Source organism: Hemibagrus wyckioides, linkage group LG02, assembly GCF_019097595.1.
Source record: "Hemibagrus wyckioides isolate EC202008001 linkage group LG02, SWU_Hwy_1.0, whole genome shotgun sequence".
NCBI classification, from domain to species: Eukaryota; Metazoa; Chordata; class Actinopteri; order Siluriformes; family Bagridae; genus Hemibagrus; species Hemibagrus wyckioides.
The window spans coordinates 11,127,574-11,144,670 of NC_080711.1; the positions used below are offsets into that span (position 1 = coordinate 11,127,574).

General features: G+C 37.7%; 2 protein-coding genes across 6 annotated transcripts in view; both read left to right on the plus strand.

Moving 5' to 3' along the window:
• The first annotated feature begins 74 nt into the window (after positions 1–74).
• On the plus strand, positions 75–4,286 carry LOC131365218 (protein SCO1 homolog, mitochondrial). Its single transcript, XM_058408903.1, has 7 exons — positions 75–380; positions 468–581; positions 1,587–1,677; positions 1,897–2,094; positions 2,181–2,273; positions 3,248–3,363; positions 3,658–4,286. Exons 1-7 carry the CDS (start codon positions 249–251, stop codon positions 3,790–3,792), a joined length of 879 nt encoding a protein of 292 aa, XP_058264886.1. The 5' UTR covers positions 75–248; the 3' UTR covers positions 3,793–4,286.
• Positions 4,287–10,127: 5,841 nt separating this feature from the next.
• The window catches only part of gas7a (growth arrest-specific 7a), a 37,953-nt gene continuing 30,983 nt past the window's right edge, over positions 10,128–17,097 (plus strand). For 4 of the 5 annotated variants that reach the window (XR_009206568.1, XR_009206572.1, XM_058408877.1 and 1 more), the window contains exons 1-2: positions 10,128–10,286; positions 15,640–15,767. The gene's annotated coding sequence lies outside the window, so the exon portion shown is untranslated. Of the gene's footprint in view, positions 10,287–15,639; positions 15,768–17,032; positions 17,086–17,097 lie in introns of those variants that run through there. The other variant, XM_058408860.1, reaches the window with a different exon arrangement.

Consider the following 17,097-nt stretch of genomic DNA (forward strand, 5'->3'; position numbering starts at 1 on the left):
ATGAAGCGAGTTGGTACTCCGCCAAAGCATCTACGTGATCTCACATCCGCTTTTAGTTTCGCTCCCTGTCGTGCAGCAGGGCTGACCTCAAAACTGTGTACAGTATTGGTTTGACGTGCTGCTTAGGTTTTTTATTAAAAAATGGCATTGATTTCAAGTTTAGTTTCTTAAGCCTTGTCTGCGTGAGTCGAAGCCTTAACCGTTTGGAAAAAGAGACCTTAAACAGGTTATATTCTGCAGTGAAAGTCATGGCCACATTGGTTTTACTGGGACTCAGGTGTTCTGTGTCCAGGCCATCTATTCTCCATAAGTTTTATTCCAGCCGCAGTTCCTGCTACTCAACATATACACAACTGTTAAACAGAACAACTTGCACTCCGGTAGGTCATCATATTTCTACCGATAAAAGCTGTGTTGTTGTTATTATGTGCTGATATGGTGATTTGTGTTTCTTATGAAATCTGCAGCTGAATGTAGCCTTCACATGCAGAAGTCCTGTATTTGTCAGTGTGAGGACGCTGTCTTCTGTCCCTCCACCTCCTTCATCTGGAAAGAAACAGTCTACAGAGAAGAAGTTTGGTGTAAGCATTCATGCAATCAAAGTTATAAACCATTAAAAGAATACCAACAATAGTTAGATGAGAGAGAGAGAGAGAGAGAGAGAGAGAGATGTTTGTGTTAAGTGTTGTTTATTGACCTGCTCTCTATCGTTATTCGTTATCACTTTTTATTATACATATGGTTGAAGTGTTTTACTTAAGCAAAATGATTTCATTCGTTGTGTTTTATTTTACAACAGTTTGCCAACACAAACCTTTTATTTTTCATTAAAGAATGCAATTTCATAGGCTACAAATGTAGCTGTTACACAGATACCATTACACTGATCAGGCATAACATTATGACCACCTGCCTAATATTGTGTTGGTCCCCCTTTTGCTGCCAAAGCTGCCCTGACCCATCATGCACTGTGACTGGGTATTCTGACACCTTTCTATCAGAACCAGCATTAACTTCTACAGCAATTTGAGCAACAGTAGCTGGTCTGTTGGATCAGATCGGATGTCTTGGCCAGCCTTCGCTCCCTACGTGCATCAGTGAGCCTTGGCCACCCATGACCCTGTCGCTGGTTCACTACTTTTTCCTTTCTTGGACCACTTTTGATAGATACTGACCACTGCAGACCGGGAACACCCCACAAGAGCTGCAGTTTTGGAGATGCTCTGATCCAGTCGTTTAACCATCACAATTTGAACCCTTGTCAAACTCGCTCAAATCCTTATACTTGCCCATTTTTCCTGCTTCTAACACATCAACTCTGAGGACAAAATGTTCACTTGCTGCCTAATATATCCCACCCACTAACAGGTGCCATGATGAGGAGATAATCAGTGGTATTCACCTGTCAGTGCTCACAATGTTATGCCTGATCAGTGATTACTGGGTTTACTCTTATAATATAATATGTAAAATAATTTTTTATTCTACTATTTCCCCCCTATTATCCAACTGAATGTTAGGTTTTTCATTATGTTAAAGTGTTGCATTACAAGTAGTGAGATATTGATCTGCAGTTTTTTTTATAGCCAGTCACATGGAAATCTCTCGCTATCACGTTTGCCTTGGGTGGGACTCTTCTCCTGGGCATGAAATACTTTAAAAAAGAAAAAGAGGAAAGTAAGTCTTTTACACTTCTTCATTCTTTGTTACTAAAATAAATCTGTTTGCCTAGGTCTAAAAATAAAAGTTGATAGATATGAGGAGTCTTGCTGGAAATGTGTATTGTTTGTATTTAATCTGTTATTAGTTGTTTTGTTTTGTTTATCTCATCTGTGAAGTACCATAAAACAACAATTTCCGAAGAGAATGCAAGTGTTTATTTATTTGATGGTACAGAGTTTGAGAAAGAGAGAACAAAGTCTTTAGGGAAACCAGCCCTTGGAGGTCCGTTCTCTCTTATCGATCACAACGGCAAACCCTCAAAAAGTGAAGACTACCTCGGCCAGTGGGTGCTGATCTATTTTGGATTCACACACTGTCCAGATATCTGTCCTGATGAACTGGAGAAAATGATCGCAGCCGTGGATGAAATTGGTAACGTCTTTTTTAAACACAACTTGATTCCACTTGAAAATGTTGATTTATTTGATGTCGCGAGTGATCGGTGCTTTTTCATACAGACAGGATAAAGACACTCCCGGATTTAACACCAATTCTGATCACAATCGATCCGGAAAGGGATACACCTGAGGCATTGGCAGCTTATGTCAAAGGTAAACATTTAGCTACTGTCTTTTTGGTTCTCACAGGTGGACAAATCATGAATTCAATACCAAGTAAAAGCTCCAGAGTACTTCCCTGTCCCATATTCTGTTTCATTGGAAATTAAGTTATTAACTAGATTAAAAGATGGCAGCTAGCTTAATATAATAATGTATTCCCAGCTGAGTGCATTCATGTAGACTAAGGACAAACATGTTTTAGTGACGCTGCAAAAAGTCACCCAAGTCAGTCATAACACTTAATAACACTGGAAAGATATTATGCTCGTTTGGATAGCGTCTTCATTTCTCTCAATCTGTTTTCTAGTGACTTCATCTTCTTTTGCTTAATTTTGTCAGCATTTCAACATACACTATATAGCCAAAAGTTTTGGGATGTCTGTCTTTACATGCAAATGAATTTAATACTGAGTTGACCCACCCTTAAAAGCTTCAACTCTTCTGGGAAGGCTTTCCACAAGGTTTAGGAGTGTGTTTATGGGAATTTTTGACCATTCCACTAGAAGCCCATTTGTGAGGTCAGGCACTGATGTTGGACGAGAAGTCTAATTCTCCACTCTAATTCATCCCAAATGTGTTCTATCAGGTTGAGGTCAGGACAGTCAAGTTCCTCCACACCAAACTCGCTCATCCATGTCTTTATGGACCTTGCTTTGTGCACTGGTGTCCAGTCATGTTGGAACAGGAAGGGGTCATCCCCAAACTGTTCCCACAAAGTTGGGAGCATGAAATTGTCCAAAATGTCTTCGTATGCTGAAGCATTAAGAGTTCCTTTCACTGGAACTAAGGGGCCAAGCCCAACCCCTGAAAAACAACACCTGAATTCAATGATTTGGAGGGGTGTCCCAAAACTTTTGGCAATATTGTGTACTTACTTGTTTTCACTTTACTGATTTGTCCACCTTCTGAATATTTAATGCATGATAGCATGCACTGGAAGCCATTTCTTTTATTGGTATCTACAGAGTTCTCGCCGAAGCTGATAGGCATGACCGGAACAACGGCACAAATCGAGCAAGTTTCCAGAGCCTACAGAGTATACTACAGTCAGGGTCCAAAAGATGAAGACAATGACTACATTGTGAGTTTGTGCATTTCTTTCAAAATCACATAAATCAGGTTATACGTTTTGGGTTGAACCAAATATTACAGTGTGTGAGGGTGAACGTTTTAAAGCTGAAGATATGTTACCTGTATAGTGAAGTGAAACATTTCCATTTCCATGAAATCTGCCTGTTATGCTTATATTCATTCAACTAATTTGTTAATTCCTTGATATAATGCAGTTTCTTCCCAGTAATTGTTTTACATTTTTTAAGAATCAAAGTTCTCCAAGGTGTCTGAATTTCTTTGTTCAATATGTGTCTAAACACAGGTCGATCATACCATCATAATGTACCTGGTCGGTCCTGATGGAAAGTTTGTAGACTATTATGGCCAGAACAAGAAATCAGCCGAGATCTCCTCTTCCATCGCGTCACACATGAGGAAGCAGAGACAGGCCAAGTAGTGAAAGATGAAAAGACAAGTTTACACAATGGACTCACTTTCTCTTTATTTCTCACCCCAGAGACTTGGTGAATATTCACAATTACTTTAAGATCAACTTCTGTATAAAATATTGTTTCTGTTGAACATTTCTCCATATGAAAAGGGTCTTAAATAAAAATCCATTCTCTGTTTTTTTTTTATTTTACTGGACTTGGAAATGTTTACAGTGATTAACCATTAGATTTGTATTACAACTAACATGAGCTAATGCAGTAGGTGCAAACTGTTGATGTCCTTCAAGACTTGAAACCCTGCAGATCCAATTATATTTATTACGATTCTATGCCATCTTTTGAGTCCTGCACAAATTCTGTTCAAGATGTTCTCAGACTTCTCAGGTGCCTTGTCATAACATGCTGGGAAGGTAACATTATTCTCTCCAGGAAGTCTTCTGCTGATCTGGGCGTCAGGCTGCTTCCTAGTGGGACCAATAAAATTCACGGCTTTCACCAAATCTTCATTTGATTCTTTTCAGGCTTTTAAAGCAATTGGAAATAGCTAAATAGCTCTAAAAAGCTCATTATATTCACCCACGAGCCCAAAAAACCCCCAAACCTGGCAGTTTTCCAGGCATGGAGCACCGAGTCTGAAACAATTTGACTCTTAGGATGAATAAGTTGAACTCTGGTAAACTTAAAAACCTCATTCAATCTGAGCTCACATTTAACATCATATCATATTATCCCTCTGCTAAAGTCTATAAGTTATAAAACCATGCAATTCACTTAATTCGGGGAATATTAATAGCATAAAACATCAGGCAAAGGCCACATGCACTCTGTTGGAACCATAACTCCATTACCACAAATATCACATTACAGTATTATCTATAATAGAATAGTATATATTTATTCTTAGCATGCTGCCCAGGATGCCATGGAAACAGCTTCACTCGAAATAGCTGAACAGATTTCAGACTGTCATCACATGGTAACATGCTGCACATTTTGGAACACATTTCAAATGTGCTATCCAATACTTCGGCGCATCCATATCCGACGGAGACCAGAAATAAAGAGCAGATCCCGGGAAAAATGCAGGTGAAGTGCTATATTTTGTGTGGTGAAGGTATTAATAAAGCCACAGATGACTGTTTTACATTTTACTGTGCAGCTCATACTATAGGAAGGTCTATCATTCATGCCTCAACTTTTTCACTGGAAGCTGCAGAAAAGTGCGGGGTATACTGCTTCAAAAAATTGCCAAACAATTATAAATGATTGTTTATTCTGATGCATTCTTCAATAGGCATGTTTCCTAGGCATAAATAAACATAAGCAGGATATACAATACATATATGCAGGGTATTTTCGAATCTGGTTGAGGAAATAATCCAGTTCAAAAGTTTACATGTGTCATGTTTTTCTATTTATCTGATTATTTCAGATCTGCACTATGTTTTCAGTGTGACAGAAATTTCAGATCGATTGAGTTCACATGAAGACTAAAAATCTGATTACTAACAGAATATTCACACGGATGTAAACATATGTATTGTGACCCAACTACAATCCTCGGTGTGCAGTAACAATAATAAACCAGTAGAGGGTTCACTTACTTCAGTCGTGCAACATAGTCCACACTACAAACCAGAGAGATTATATATAGAACAAAACAATATATGTGTTTCCATTTACACAACATTTTCACTTACTTTCAGTAAACTTCTGCTTGTAGTGGCCTTAGATTAGAAACCTGTGCATGAGGCAGGAATACACCGCAAATATGATGCCAGTTGCTGGGCATTAAACACACATTCACACACCTATTCATACTCGGAGGCAATCCACCTATAGCCATGTTTTTGGGAGGCGGAAGGAAACCCATTTGGACATGAATAGAACCTCCACTCAGACAATGCTGAGTTTAAGTTCGAACCCACTGCACCACTGTCAATGCCTATTTCCTTAAAATGACATTTTTCCTTAAGAACTTGGTTCTCACATGCTTCAAGAAGACTATGTGACACTGTTCAAAATCAGTGCATGGAATTGCATGTACACAGAGCTGCACAGAACCATTTAGATTGCAACCTTTTCTTTCCCTTCTTATAGCTTGTGGCCAGAAATTGTGAGTGACTGAGGCTGTAATTATACTGTATATTAATCAGCAGCCTATGATACATTAACCTAAAATCAAAGTCAAATATGTCAGGAAAAAATGAACTAAATCAAGAAGAAAAAGAAAAACTCTTAAGATCGAACCTGATCAGGACCTTGGAGCTGACCCTGGCATTACAAATGCTGTTTATTTTGAAAGCATAATGATTTTACATTAACCAGACCTACGCTACCAGTCAAAAGTTTGGACACACCTTCTAATTCCATGGTCTTTCCTGATGTTTATTTCTTTCTACATTGTAAAACAATGCTGAAGGCGGCCGAAATCCACAATAATGTCCTTTGAACAGTTGATATTGAGATATGTCTGCTACTGATGCTCTGTAAAGCCTTCATAATGCCTCTAATCTGAGGTGCTGTTAATTGGTGATTTCTGAGGTTGGTAACGCTAAATGAACTTCTCCTCTGCAGCAGAGGTAAGTTTTGCTCTTGCTTTACTGGGATGGTCTTCATGTGAGCCAGTTTCATCATGGTGCTTGATGGGTTTTGCAAATGCACTTTGACAATACTGTTCTTGCAAGAACTATTCCAGAACATCTGACCTTCGTGTCTTAAAATAACAACTGACTGTTTTTTGTTGTCATTACATATGGATTACTTAAGTCCATGTGTGTTATTTCATAGTTTTGAAATCTCCAGTGTTGTTCTAGAATGCAGAAAATAAATCCCTAAACAAAAACACTGAATTAAAAGGTGTGTCCAAACTTTTGACTTGTAGTGTATCTGCTGGTTTGAAAGTTTAACCATTCATTTTTTCTACTGCAAATTTGTTCTGAATATTTCACATGGCAGTGGCCCTACATGTCCCCAAGCCACCTGTCACATTATTCATTCGGCATACTTTAAAATATATCCAAGACACACTTTACAAACCTGGATAAATGGATTAGAATAGAATACTTTATGAACGCCTGAATGACCCCTTTTACTTAACCTAGTCCTGAAATATAAAACATTACTATTTAAAACATTCTTCCCTTTCATAAGTCACGTTCAGTATTTCATATAAATGTACAAACTATTTTAAATGCCATTTCTCTGTATTCTTCCCCGTATTTCAAATTATTCCCCAGTAATGGAAATGTACCAAGATTTCAGAACTATACCATTTTATAAGACTGTTTACCACCATCCAGTTTGTGTGATCTATATCTATATCTATATTGTGACATCTTGAGGAGGATGTCGTTTGTGTATTTGTGCCCAAGGGGCAATTTTGATTAGTGAGTGATCCCAGGAAGCAACAGCTGAAATTCTTGTCCATTCCTTCATTCAGAAGGATTTCAGCTGGCCTTTGGCCTTCAGTCATGTGACTTGCAACAAAGCTTGACATTGTGTGCTTGTACAGCAGAAACAGTCTAACAGTTGTTAAAAAGCACAGTATAGAGCTATAGAGAGTGTCCTGTGTAGTGGAGAAAACGTAGCTGTATCTATTTTACATAATAATAATTATTATTATATTATATGTTAACTATAGACAATGTAAACTGTTGCCATGAGTGTTTACTTGCATGTGTAATGCTGTTGTCATGACAGCCAGAGGTGGGCACGGACTGTGAGAGCGGCAAAAAATAAAACACACAGGCGCATCTAGAGGGAACTTCTAGTTCTTCTCATTGTTTAGCATGTATCTAATAAGGCACTGCATTTGGTCTTCTCCACCGGAAAGGACAATCAGCCAGAGTCTTTAAGTTTCCACATATGTAGGGAAACCCTATAGGACACTACATCACATATTCCCCACTGAAAAAGCACTCTAGAAGGAGGTTCTTCATGATTTTCCACACGTAGAGGAACCCTAGTGGGTACTTCATTTCATTTTCTTACACGTAGCACATCCTAGACGGCATTTGATCATGTTTTTTTCCCAAAGGGCAACCAAAAGGTCACCACTGTATGATCACCCTAAAGGGCATTTTATCTACTGTCTGGTAACGTAGAGGGCATGGTCACTGCATTTATTTCAGTTGATGGAGGTCAATGTCCGCCAGCGATGACAGCTGGCAAAATCATGACATCTTAAATCAAATGACTCTAGTAAGTGCGGCGTATGTTTCATTACAGATGGCTGAACGGTTGGTTAGTTATTTATTTATTGATGGAAATGGTTCTAGGATATTTTCTATCATTATACTCCACTGTAAATATCACTCTACAATAAAACACACTTGAATGTAAGCTTTCTGTGCTGCCTTTGAGGTTCAGCATTGAACACAGTCCTGATAATAACATTCAAAGCTCAGAATGTTTTAGTTCTGGTGTATCTTCTACTACTTGAAGGTCAGCTAGAGGAAGTGGCTTTTTTCATATTTCCCCTAAACTCTGGATTAATGTTGCAGTGGACTTTAGGAACATATGATTTCTCATGTTAATCTGACATGCTTGCTCAACCTCGCCTGTTATAGTTTATGGTCTTTTAGAATTAGACATCATCAGTGGCAATATGACGATGAACAAAAAACTAATTCAGCAGTTTAATAGAGTAGCCTGTAAGTTCTAATACTCTAGGACTCCATAGTGTTGATGCTTGAGTTGGATGTTGCTGAAGGTAGTGGTTTGTTTGTAACTTTCAGTAGGGTGTGGTCGATGGCTTATTATTATTATTATTATTATTATTATTATTATTATTATTATTATTGGAAGGGACTGTGAGGTCGTCTCAGGTGCTGTGTGTGTTTTTAGGGCCTTTGTCAGTAACTGCTGGGTAAACCAGAGCTCAGCCTGCTGCAGGTTATCACAATGGTGTATCAGAGTTATGACATCTTACAATTATAACATACAATATCTCAAAATTTTGATGTAAAATATTAGAATTATGACCTTTTTATCTTAGAATTATGACTTCTTGAAATTATGACCCGTTATAATTATGACTTTTTATCTCTTGGTATTTAGAAATGAGAAAATAGTATCTTGACTCATCATTTTGAGAGTTTCCGTAGTGTTTATGGGATGTTTGCGATTTGCCAATTTTAAAATCCAGCTAACATTTTATGTTTCAGAATAATTCTGTGCTTTGGTTTGACCGGTCTAAATGCGATTATATCAATTCTCTTTTTTTAGTCTCAGGAAGCAGACAAGCAAACATGAGCTTTTAGCAGCATAATACCATTATGCTAATGGATGGCAATGATTCATATTAAGATTAATGGTGTCATTAATATAAGATTTCTTTATCTTATTATACTGTATATGTTAAAAATATAATTCTAATAACTTCTTATAATTCTGGCACTGTTGAGCTTATGAATCTGATGATAAACATTTTACAAATAACCTGAGAAACAGAACAATAAGATAGTTGGTCATAAATGTGGCCTTTATCTTCTATATAACATTACATGCAAACCTGAGCAGCATCTGTGCTGAACAGTATGGTAGAAATAGAAATGGAAATGTTACAAACAATTTATACAACCACTTTAAACAAGGGAGAAAGTCATTTTGTATCTTATCAAGTTTTAGTACATAAATGAAATGATGAACTTGAAATCAATTGTCCTGATTCATATAAAATTGAATGAATCATTTGGTAATAACCCATCATTAATGCTGCCATGGTTGCCCGGTGAAAGGACGCATTGAAGTAACTTGAAGCACCCATCAAACACGCAACTTTGTTCTTTGATATGACATGACATGACAGATTCCTCACAGCCAAGGCAGAGGGCGGTTTCTACGGTGAGAGCTTCACGCTTGCTTTTTCAAAACAGTACTTTGTCCGCCTCACTCATCACTCCTCCTTAACTTTCTGGTCTAGACGGCAGTAAAAATAGCAGAGCCGTTGTCTTCATCTGAGCTACTGTCATTACGGGCAGGGGGGAGTTCGCTGGCAGGAAGAAGCCCTAAACAAGGTCTATTTGACTCGAGCTGCACAAAACCGGCCTTGTTAACTGAAGAGGGAGTCATTTCTCCACTCTCTCTGTCTTCATGGTGTCACGCACTGTGCTGCCTGTCGTCTCCAGAGTCCGGGAGAAAGCTTGTAACCCGCTTGCATCTGGGGCTCGAGAACAAAGCCTTTTAGAAAGTTTCCAAGCTTGGCAACCAGTGCCTGGCATTTTGTGTCTGACCTTTGCTTTTGGGAAATGAGAAGGAAAAAGAGGGGCAGGGTTCATGACTTTTCATTCTTTCCACATATTTAAATTTTGAGCCTGGGATTTGGGTTGTTTTGTACTTTCTGTATTATTGTATGAGTGAGTGAGCAATGCTGTAGGGGGTCTAGAACCGACCGCTCTGTCAGTAGTGGTATATAGGACGTCCATCATCCCATCCAGAATTCTCTACTTTGAATATTCTGTCCTGTAAAGGCTTGTTTGATGAACAGGAGTACCTGGTAAGAGCATTTATTGAACTGACTTCATTTAACTCTTTCTACCAAAGGCCAAATATGGAATTTGTGCCTGTTTTTGTGGTGTCCATGTTCTGTATTGAATTTCTTTGTCAGGTCACACTCCACAGTGGTATTTGTAATGTAGTTTGTACCCAGCCTATTAAGGAGAATGAATTCATAGAAAACTCCATATGAAAACAAAATGTTAGTTTTGCACACAAATGTTTATATTTTGAAATTAAATGGTGATATCAAACCCATTTCCGCTCTCTGAGATGCCCCAAGTGTTTGTTCATAAGCATCTAAAATCTGAAGGCGTTAAAATTCTGTGTAAGGTTATCCCAGCAGAGGGGTGAAAAGCCAACAGTGTCCTGACTAATTGTATATCAGGCTCAATTTGTTTACACTGATTGAAAATGTCCGATTTCCATCAGACTGACTGATGTCGATTTCCATCCTGCTGGCAGAACAGAAAGCCAGTGTACTGGTAGAAAGGATTAAATGAAATTTCACAGATTCTTGGGTTGAGGTGTTTAGTATATGCAAACCCATTCTGACTTCATGGCCTCTTTCATGTTTCATGCATATAATTAAAACAGCACAACCCAATTTGTTGATCAAACAGCTGATTTTCTGTGAGAAAATCTCCTTCATTATCATACAGCATATCAAATCTGAACCATCTGATGGTCTTTGATTGTGCCGTAATTACACTCTGACTCTAAAACATCAAGAAAAATCGAATGTCAAGTAAAATCTGGTTTGTTTATAGCCATATTCATTAGCCTCTACCAGATGTAGTATGGCCTTTGAGACTTTCAAGTCTGTTTAATTCTCACTGTGTATAAGATTTCTTTTGTCACATTGCCACTTACACACACCCAGCTCATAGCGCTGCATATTTTGAGCACATTACTCTAGACCTGAGTACTGCTTTAACTTTAACCTTCAGGCTACTCACGTCTCTTATGATCTTTCTGTTCAGAGAGCAGGATACGTTTTGACAATTTTTGCACAACATTTTCAGGAACGATGGTCAATATTCATCATTCATTTCAAAGACAGTAGCTTGGATGTCAGTTTTTGTTTCCAACAGTCAGATCAGTAAGGTGTAAATAGATGGAGGGATGTCTTTAGAATAAGACAGACTACATTAGATTTCTAGAGATTTCCTAAAGATTTCACACTGTGCGATTTCAGTGTTTTATAATTACTCATTTTCAGACTGTATGAGATGATCCCAAGAAAATATGGGATGAATTGTGTAACAAACTATGCAATACCATGTGTCCATTTTGTCAGAATATACAATAAACGTCCAAATAATCTGTGATTAAAGAAACTTACTTCACAGAGAACAAACATTCTTCAAACTAACCTTCACGTAGTAAGGAAACTTTTTTGTACATTAGCATGATTTCATGCTACATTACATTTCGCCAGTGCTGCTACTATACAAGTTTTTGTAATTCTCTGATGGTTTTGAGACAAATGTAGCAGTGGTCACATGCTGAGATTTTAATTTAAAAAAAATCTGACACTGCCATAACTTTTGGTGTTAACTTTTGGTATAATGTTTTTGGTGTCAGTGGCATTAAATTAGCATCCCAGATTAGCATGTAACATTATATACTATAGACCTCAGATCTTAGCTCCCAACCAAAAATGCTTTTAAGGTGGGTAATTTGTCTGATGCAACAAAATTTGTCTGATTCAAACACCATTCCCTGCAGTGGTGGGCCGTCAGGGCCAGCAAGGCCTTCTCTGCTGGCCTAAACAGCAGTGATTTGAATCACCGACTTGCATTTTAATATATTTAATATATTTTTCCATGAATGTGTATTAAATTACTCCCAATAGTCTATTCTCTACATTTCATAGCTTTTCTCTTGGTTGCGCTGCTTCCAGTAGTGTATATTTATGAGAGTATTTATCCAATCATATTTCAGCCAGTGGCTGACATCATGTGTTGCCAGGGTGAAAGAAATCTGCCTTAAGGCCTTCAGAATCAATAGTGTAGGCGCCCGAAGCTAAAAATAAGTGGCAATGAAATTGTTCCATTAACCAACCAATCAGATTTCGAGTTGGCGTCACTGGGGCCATCTAGCAGGCATATGATTACGTCAGCAATTTCCCGTCATTTGATTGGATAATTGGAGTAGCGAACCGCACAAACTAAATAAAAATATATATATATTTTAACTCACAATGGCTGACAAAGACATCTTTACAAATGCATTTTTAAGGCGGACTGTAATAAAATTGACTATTCCTTGTGAGATGTGAAATACTGTAGCCTAATTTCTATTTTACTTTGCTATTTAACGGTTGATTAGTATCTATTGTCGTGGGGTCATAATGATGGTATAAAGGTGGATTAATTCAGGAAGGACACCAGTGAAGGCCTAGGTGTAAAATGCACGGCCTGCCACTGATACCCTGTAAACCAAATTTACCTCTGGATAGATGTCCAGACTTTCCCTCTGCAGCTTTATTACCAATGAAATATGTTTTTATTGTCCATATTCATTAGCATACAAGCAGTCCATTGATTCTTCCAAAATCCAAAGTCAGTAAACCAGTGATTACATTCTACATGACTTATTTTGAGCTTTTTGCTTCAAAAACCAAAAAAGAAACTGTTCTTTAGTGGTATAAATTAATCTTATTCTCCTTCTGTGTTCTGAAACTAAATTTTATGAGAGAAATATATGACTGATCAAAGATAATAACATTCTTCCAGCAACATCCCTATTTGGGCACTTTAATAATTTTTGCCATTATAAATGGTCCCATTTTAGTCCCGGAGGAGTGGGAGTATTCCCAAACATGCATTCAGAGGACGTTTATCAATGTCTAAGTAAGAGCAGACTCACAGAAATACTGTGCATCATATTCAAGAATGGTGGACTGATAAAACCAAGGATAGGTTAAATGCAAGTGTTCTAAAATGTAGAAAGAACAGTGCAATTATCACACTTTAACAAAGCAGTATGAGCAGCTGGTTGGGCATTTCTGCAACTATTAAATTCCTGAAAAACTATTTTTGGAAAATGCACACATAAAAGTGAGCTTTACTTGTATTTATTTAATTATTTCCTTTTTTCACCGCCAATAATCTGCCTATTTGAAATGTATTTTGTGTTTGGTTAACCCTTTATAAAGCCTTTAACAACAACATACATATTTTAATTTAGCCACATTACCCTAAAGTGAGAAGCAAAGAGATGTCTTTCTTAAATAGATATGGAGTTTACTCGTCAAATTAGAAAAGTATTCCTGCTAGCTACAGGATTTAAGTATTGTATTAAAATACATTCATTAAAGTATTACATAATATATATACAGAAAGTATCAGTATGATAAGATTGTCATTATTTAGCTGTTGTTAGTATATTAGTGCTTTTTTAGCAAGTATTTTATTTTTATTGTTTTAAAGAATTATTTTTACTATAAATGGGTCTATCTATCTATCTATCCATCCATCCATCCATCCATCCATCCATCTATAGGAGGGGTTCACCGTATACACCCCCATTTTTGCTCATGCGTTTTTCCTAACAAGGCTATCAGGAATGAGTCTTATACCAGCAGTACACCTAAATGCCTCAGTGGTTGTCTGCTAATACAGTGGAATAACAAAAAATTAGAAAAAGATCTCTCCTTTGTTCCCCCATCACAGCATGTGCCAGATCTTTCACTAAACCTGAACAGAGGAAGAGATAGAGGAAGAGCTGGAGGGAGGGTGAGGGAGTGATGCAGTGTGAAGTCTCTTTTATGTTACACATCAAACGTCGACCTGCAGCCTGTAGAAGTGCCTGTAGTATGCACACCTTTATAAATGATCTAATGATTGCTGGTGCCCTCCATTTTAGAAAAACATCCGCTGGGTGAAAGTTCTGTGGGTGGAAATGTCTTGTTGTTGAGAGAGGTCAGGGAAGAATGGCCAGAGTTGACTTGAGCTGACAAGAACATAGCCACTCTTTAAAACCACAGTGAGCAGAAAAGAATCTCAGTCTGCCGAGAAAAGGCGTCTGAGGACACAGTGAGCACAGGAATACTGATACTGACCACCTGAAGATTAGAAAAAGGCCAGATGACATTTTTTTAATCTTCAGCTATCCAGTTTTGCTCTTTCTACCTCTGGACTGTATGAAGCTGTAATTCTTCCAACAGTTGGAGCTTCATAAAGTATGAAGTATCTGAGATGACTTATGACGTGTAGGAGTCTGGGAAAATCCACCAGATGTAGCTATGGCTGATTTCTGGCAAACTTTAACCTCTCAACTTTTGAGAAATAAAAATACCGGAATTATGTGGAAATGTTTTTTATTTAATCTCTTTAATACCTATGCTATCTACCCGCAAAGATCAAGTTTTTCCATTTTACCAAACACAGTGGTTAAAACACTTACTGTTTAAAGCCTGTAATAAGACTGTGTGTGATTTCCTCAAAACAAGGATTGTTTTGCTTTGATCAAATTGGACAGCTCTGTGCCATAGAGAAATGGTTATAAACATAATTAAATCACTTTGCACTAAGATACACATCTGTGTATCTTATGTATGTGTTTAAAAACAACTAGGAAAATTCACTGTTCATCTTTTTGTATTCAAGTAATCTACATTGTTTTAAACTCTTCAGCATTTTTCAGTGTCTATGTTCTGTCTTACTCATCTTCTGTTCTCTCTATTGTTGTCTCTTTCTTTTCTATATTCATATTTCCTCTCAGTCTGAGTCTGGAGGTGGTTGATAAGGTGTGAATAGTCGTTAGTTTTGTTCCTGACAGATAATATAATGTTTCATTTTATGATGCAGGCTATACCTGTTCATACCTCACAGCTACGGTATATTACATAACTGATAAAGCTTTTAACTCAGTATCTCCTACATCATGTTTACATGGCTTATAGCTTTTCATGACCACATATCTTTAGATAAAGCAAGATATAAACAAATCACACACCAAATCTGGCTTTGTATGATTGATGAAAAACTCCCGATTATACTGTATATGTACAATATTGTGCTAGAAAGCAATGGTGGCTATTTATTTTGTGTTATTGGATAACTGATAAACATGTGATTAGTCAGTCTGAATCTGTGTCACCACTTCATATGGCAACGTGATTCATCAGAACAGTCTGTGTATTACTAACACTGTTCACGGCATGGCCGTAATACCCGTGGGCACATTTCTAATTGGAACATGTTCATTTTAAAAAAAAATAATAATAATGTTCTCACTCTGCAGGCAATGAGAATTAATAACAAATACAAGATAAAAAATAAATAAATAAAAAACTGATTTAAAAATAATAAAGATTCCTTAGCCAGGTCTGTGTTTCCTGGCAGATTTTTTGAGGTGTACCAGAAGTCCTAGAGCTCCAGTCTCACTAAAGACCAGCACTAGACACCTGTGGACTGGACCTGTTACAGGTGGGCAGAGGAGTGCAACTACAACATTCATTCAAACAGTAAAGGTAGGTTTACTACTTCACCACCCCCACCATTATATGTGTATGATGGAGAGCTGGAAACTCTGCTCTCTTAACAAGAAAATCCTAATATATGGCTATTATAACAGCCTAGACTAATTTGTACATACATGTAACTATAGACATGAAGTACATTTAAAACAAAGTGTGCAGGTGGGCAAACAATGGTGATCAACGATTGGTCACTGGGAACAGTAATGATCATGGATTAGCCATTGGAAACTATGGTGATTAGCAGTTGGCCTTTGGGATCAATGGTGGTCAGTGATTGGTCATTGGGAGCAATAGTGATTTCCCTAGTGGTTTGGGAACCACGGTGATCAGTGGGAACATGTAAACACTTAAAGTCTAACAACGAAGCCACTAAGCTGGCAACATTGTATAGAAAGATCATTAAATCATTTTTTCTTAGACACAACACGAGACTGCTATATGCTCCAAAGCTATAAAAAAGCTGATGTCTCATTGTCTATTCAGGCATTTAAAAACAAATATGCTTGTTTCGCTGCATCAATGACCAGAGCCAAACTCCAAGCAGCTAATCTTCTACATTTCTTATGAATATTTCCTAAAGCTATTATAAGCAAGTGTACACACCTGATAAAAAATGCGAATTTTAATGAGTGAAGGCATTTCTTGTATTATGTTGTGTAAGCATAGAGGCTGTGCCAACTGCGTAAAGAGCCGTGGGCTGTGATGTGCCATTAACATTTTTCATCATCTCCACAAACCATTTATCTGAAAGCTGAACCATGGTGCTAATATACAATGGGTTTATCTGATGTCTACTGACACACATAGCCACCAACATGGAAAGAAACTCTGAGTTTAGAACCTCTCCATTTTTCTATTTGGCTGCTGCATTGCACCATGATGAGTGTCTTGCATAATGCTGTAATAGCCATTTGTTTTTTCAACAGAACACTAATATAAGTGCATGCTGAAGGCAGCTCTGTTTAATACCGATCATTATCAGTAGTTAGAGAGCAGAGCCTTGGCAGCACCCCCATGGGGCAGCCGGTGTTCACAGAGTTTTGGATAAAGGCCAGAGAGAAAGAGAATGAGAGAGAATGAGAGAGAGAGAGAGAGAGAGAGAGATAAGAATCAGCTGAGCAGGACCAATGATCTTGGATCAGGCTGCTTCTTTCCAATGCTATTTAATCCTCATGTGTTTTGAGGATATAAACAGTTCTTGATTCAGTGCTATTCTGGATTCTATTTTGCGCTTTCAGCTGGCATTCATCATATTTGCCTCAGTTCTGGCACTGGCCTGCCTCTACGCATCTCCTGTGAACTCTGGCAGGTTTGTATATTA

Excerpts from the sequence above, each read along its gene's own strand:
- LOC131365218 (XM_058408903.1), top strand. The coding sequence starts at position 249 with ATGGCCACATTGGTTTTACTGGGACTCAGGTGTTCTGTGTCCAGGCCA. Across the intron at positions 1,678-1,896 it reads TAAAAAAGAAAAAGAGGAAA|AGTTTGAGAAAGAGAGAACA; the intron begins GTAAGTCTTTTA and ends TTGATGGTACAG. Across the intron at positions 3,364-3,657 it reads ATGAAGACAATGACTACATT|GTCGATCATACCATCATAAT; the intron begins GTGAGTTTGTGC and ends GTCTAAACACAG.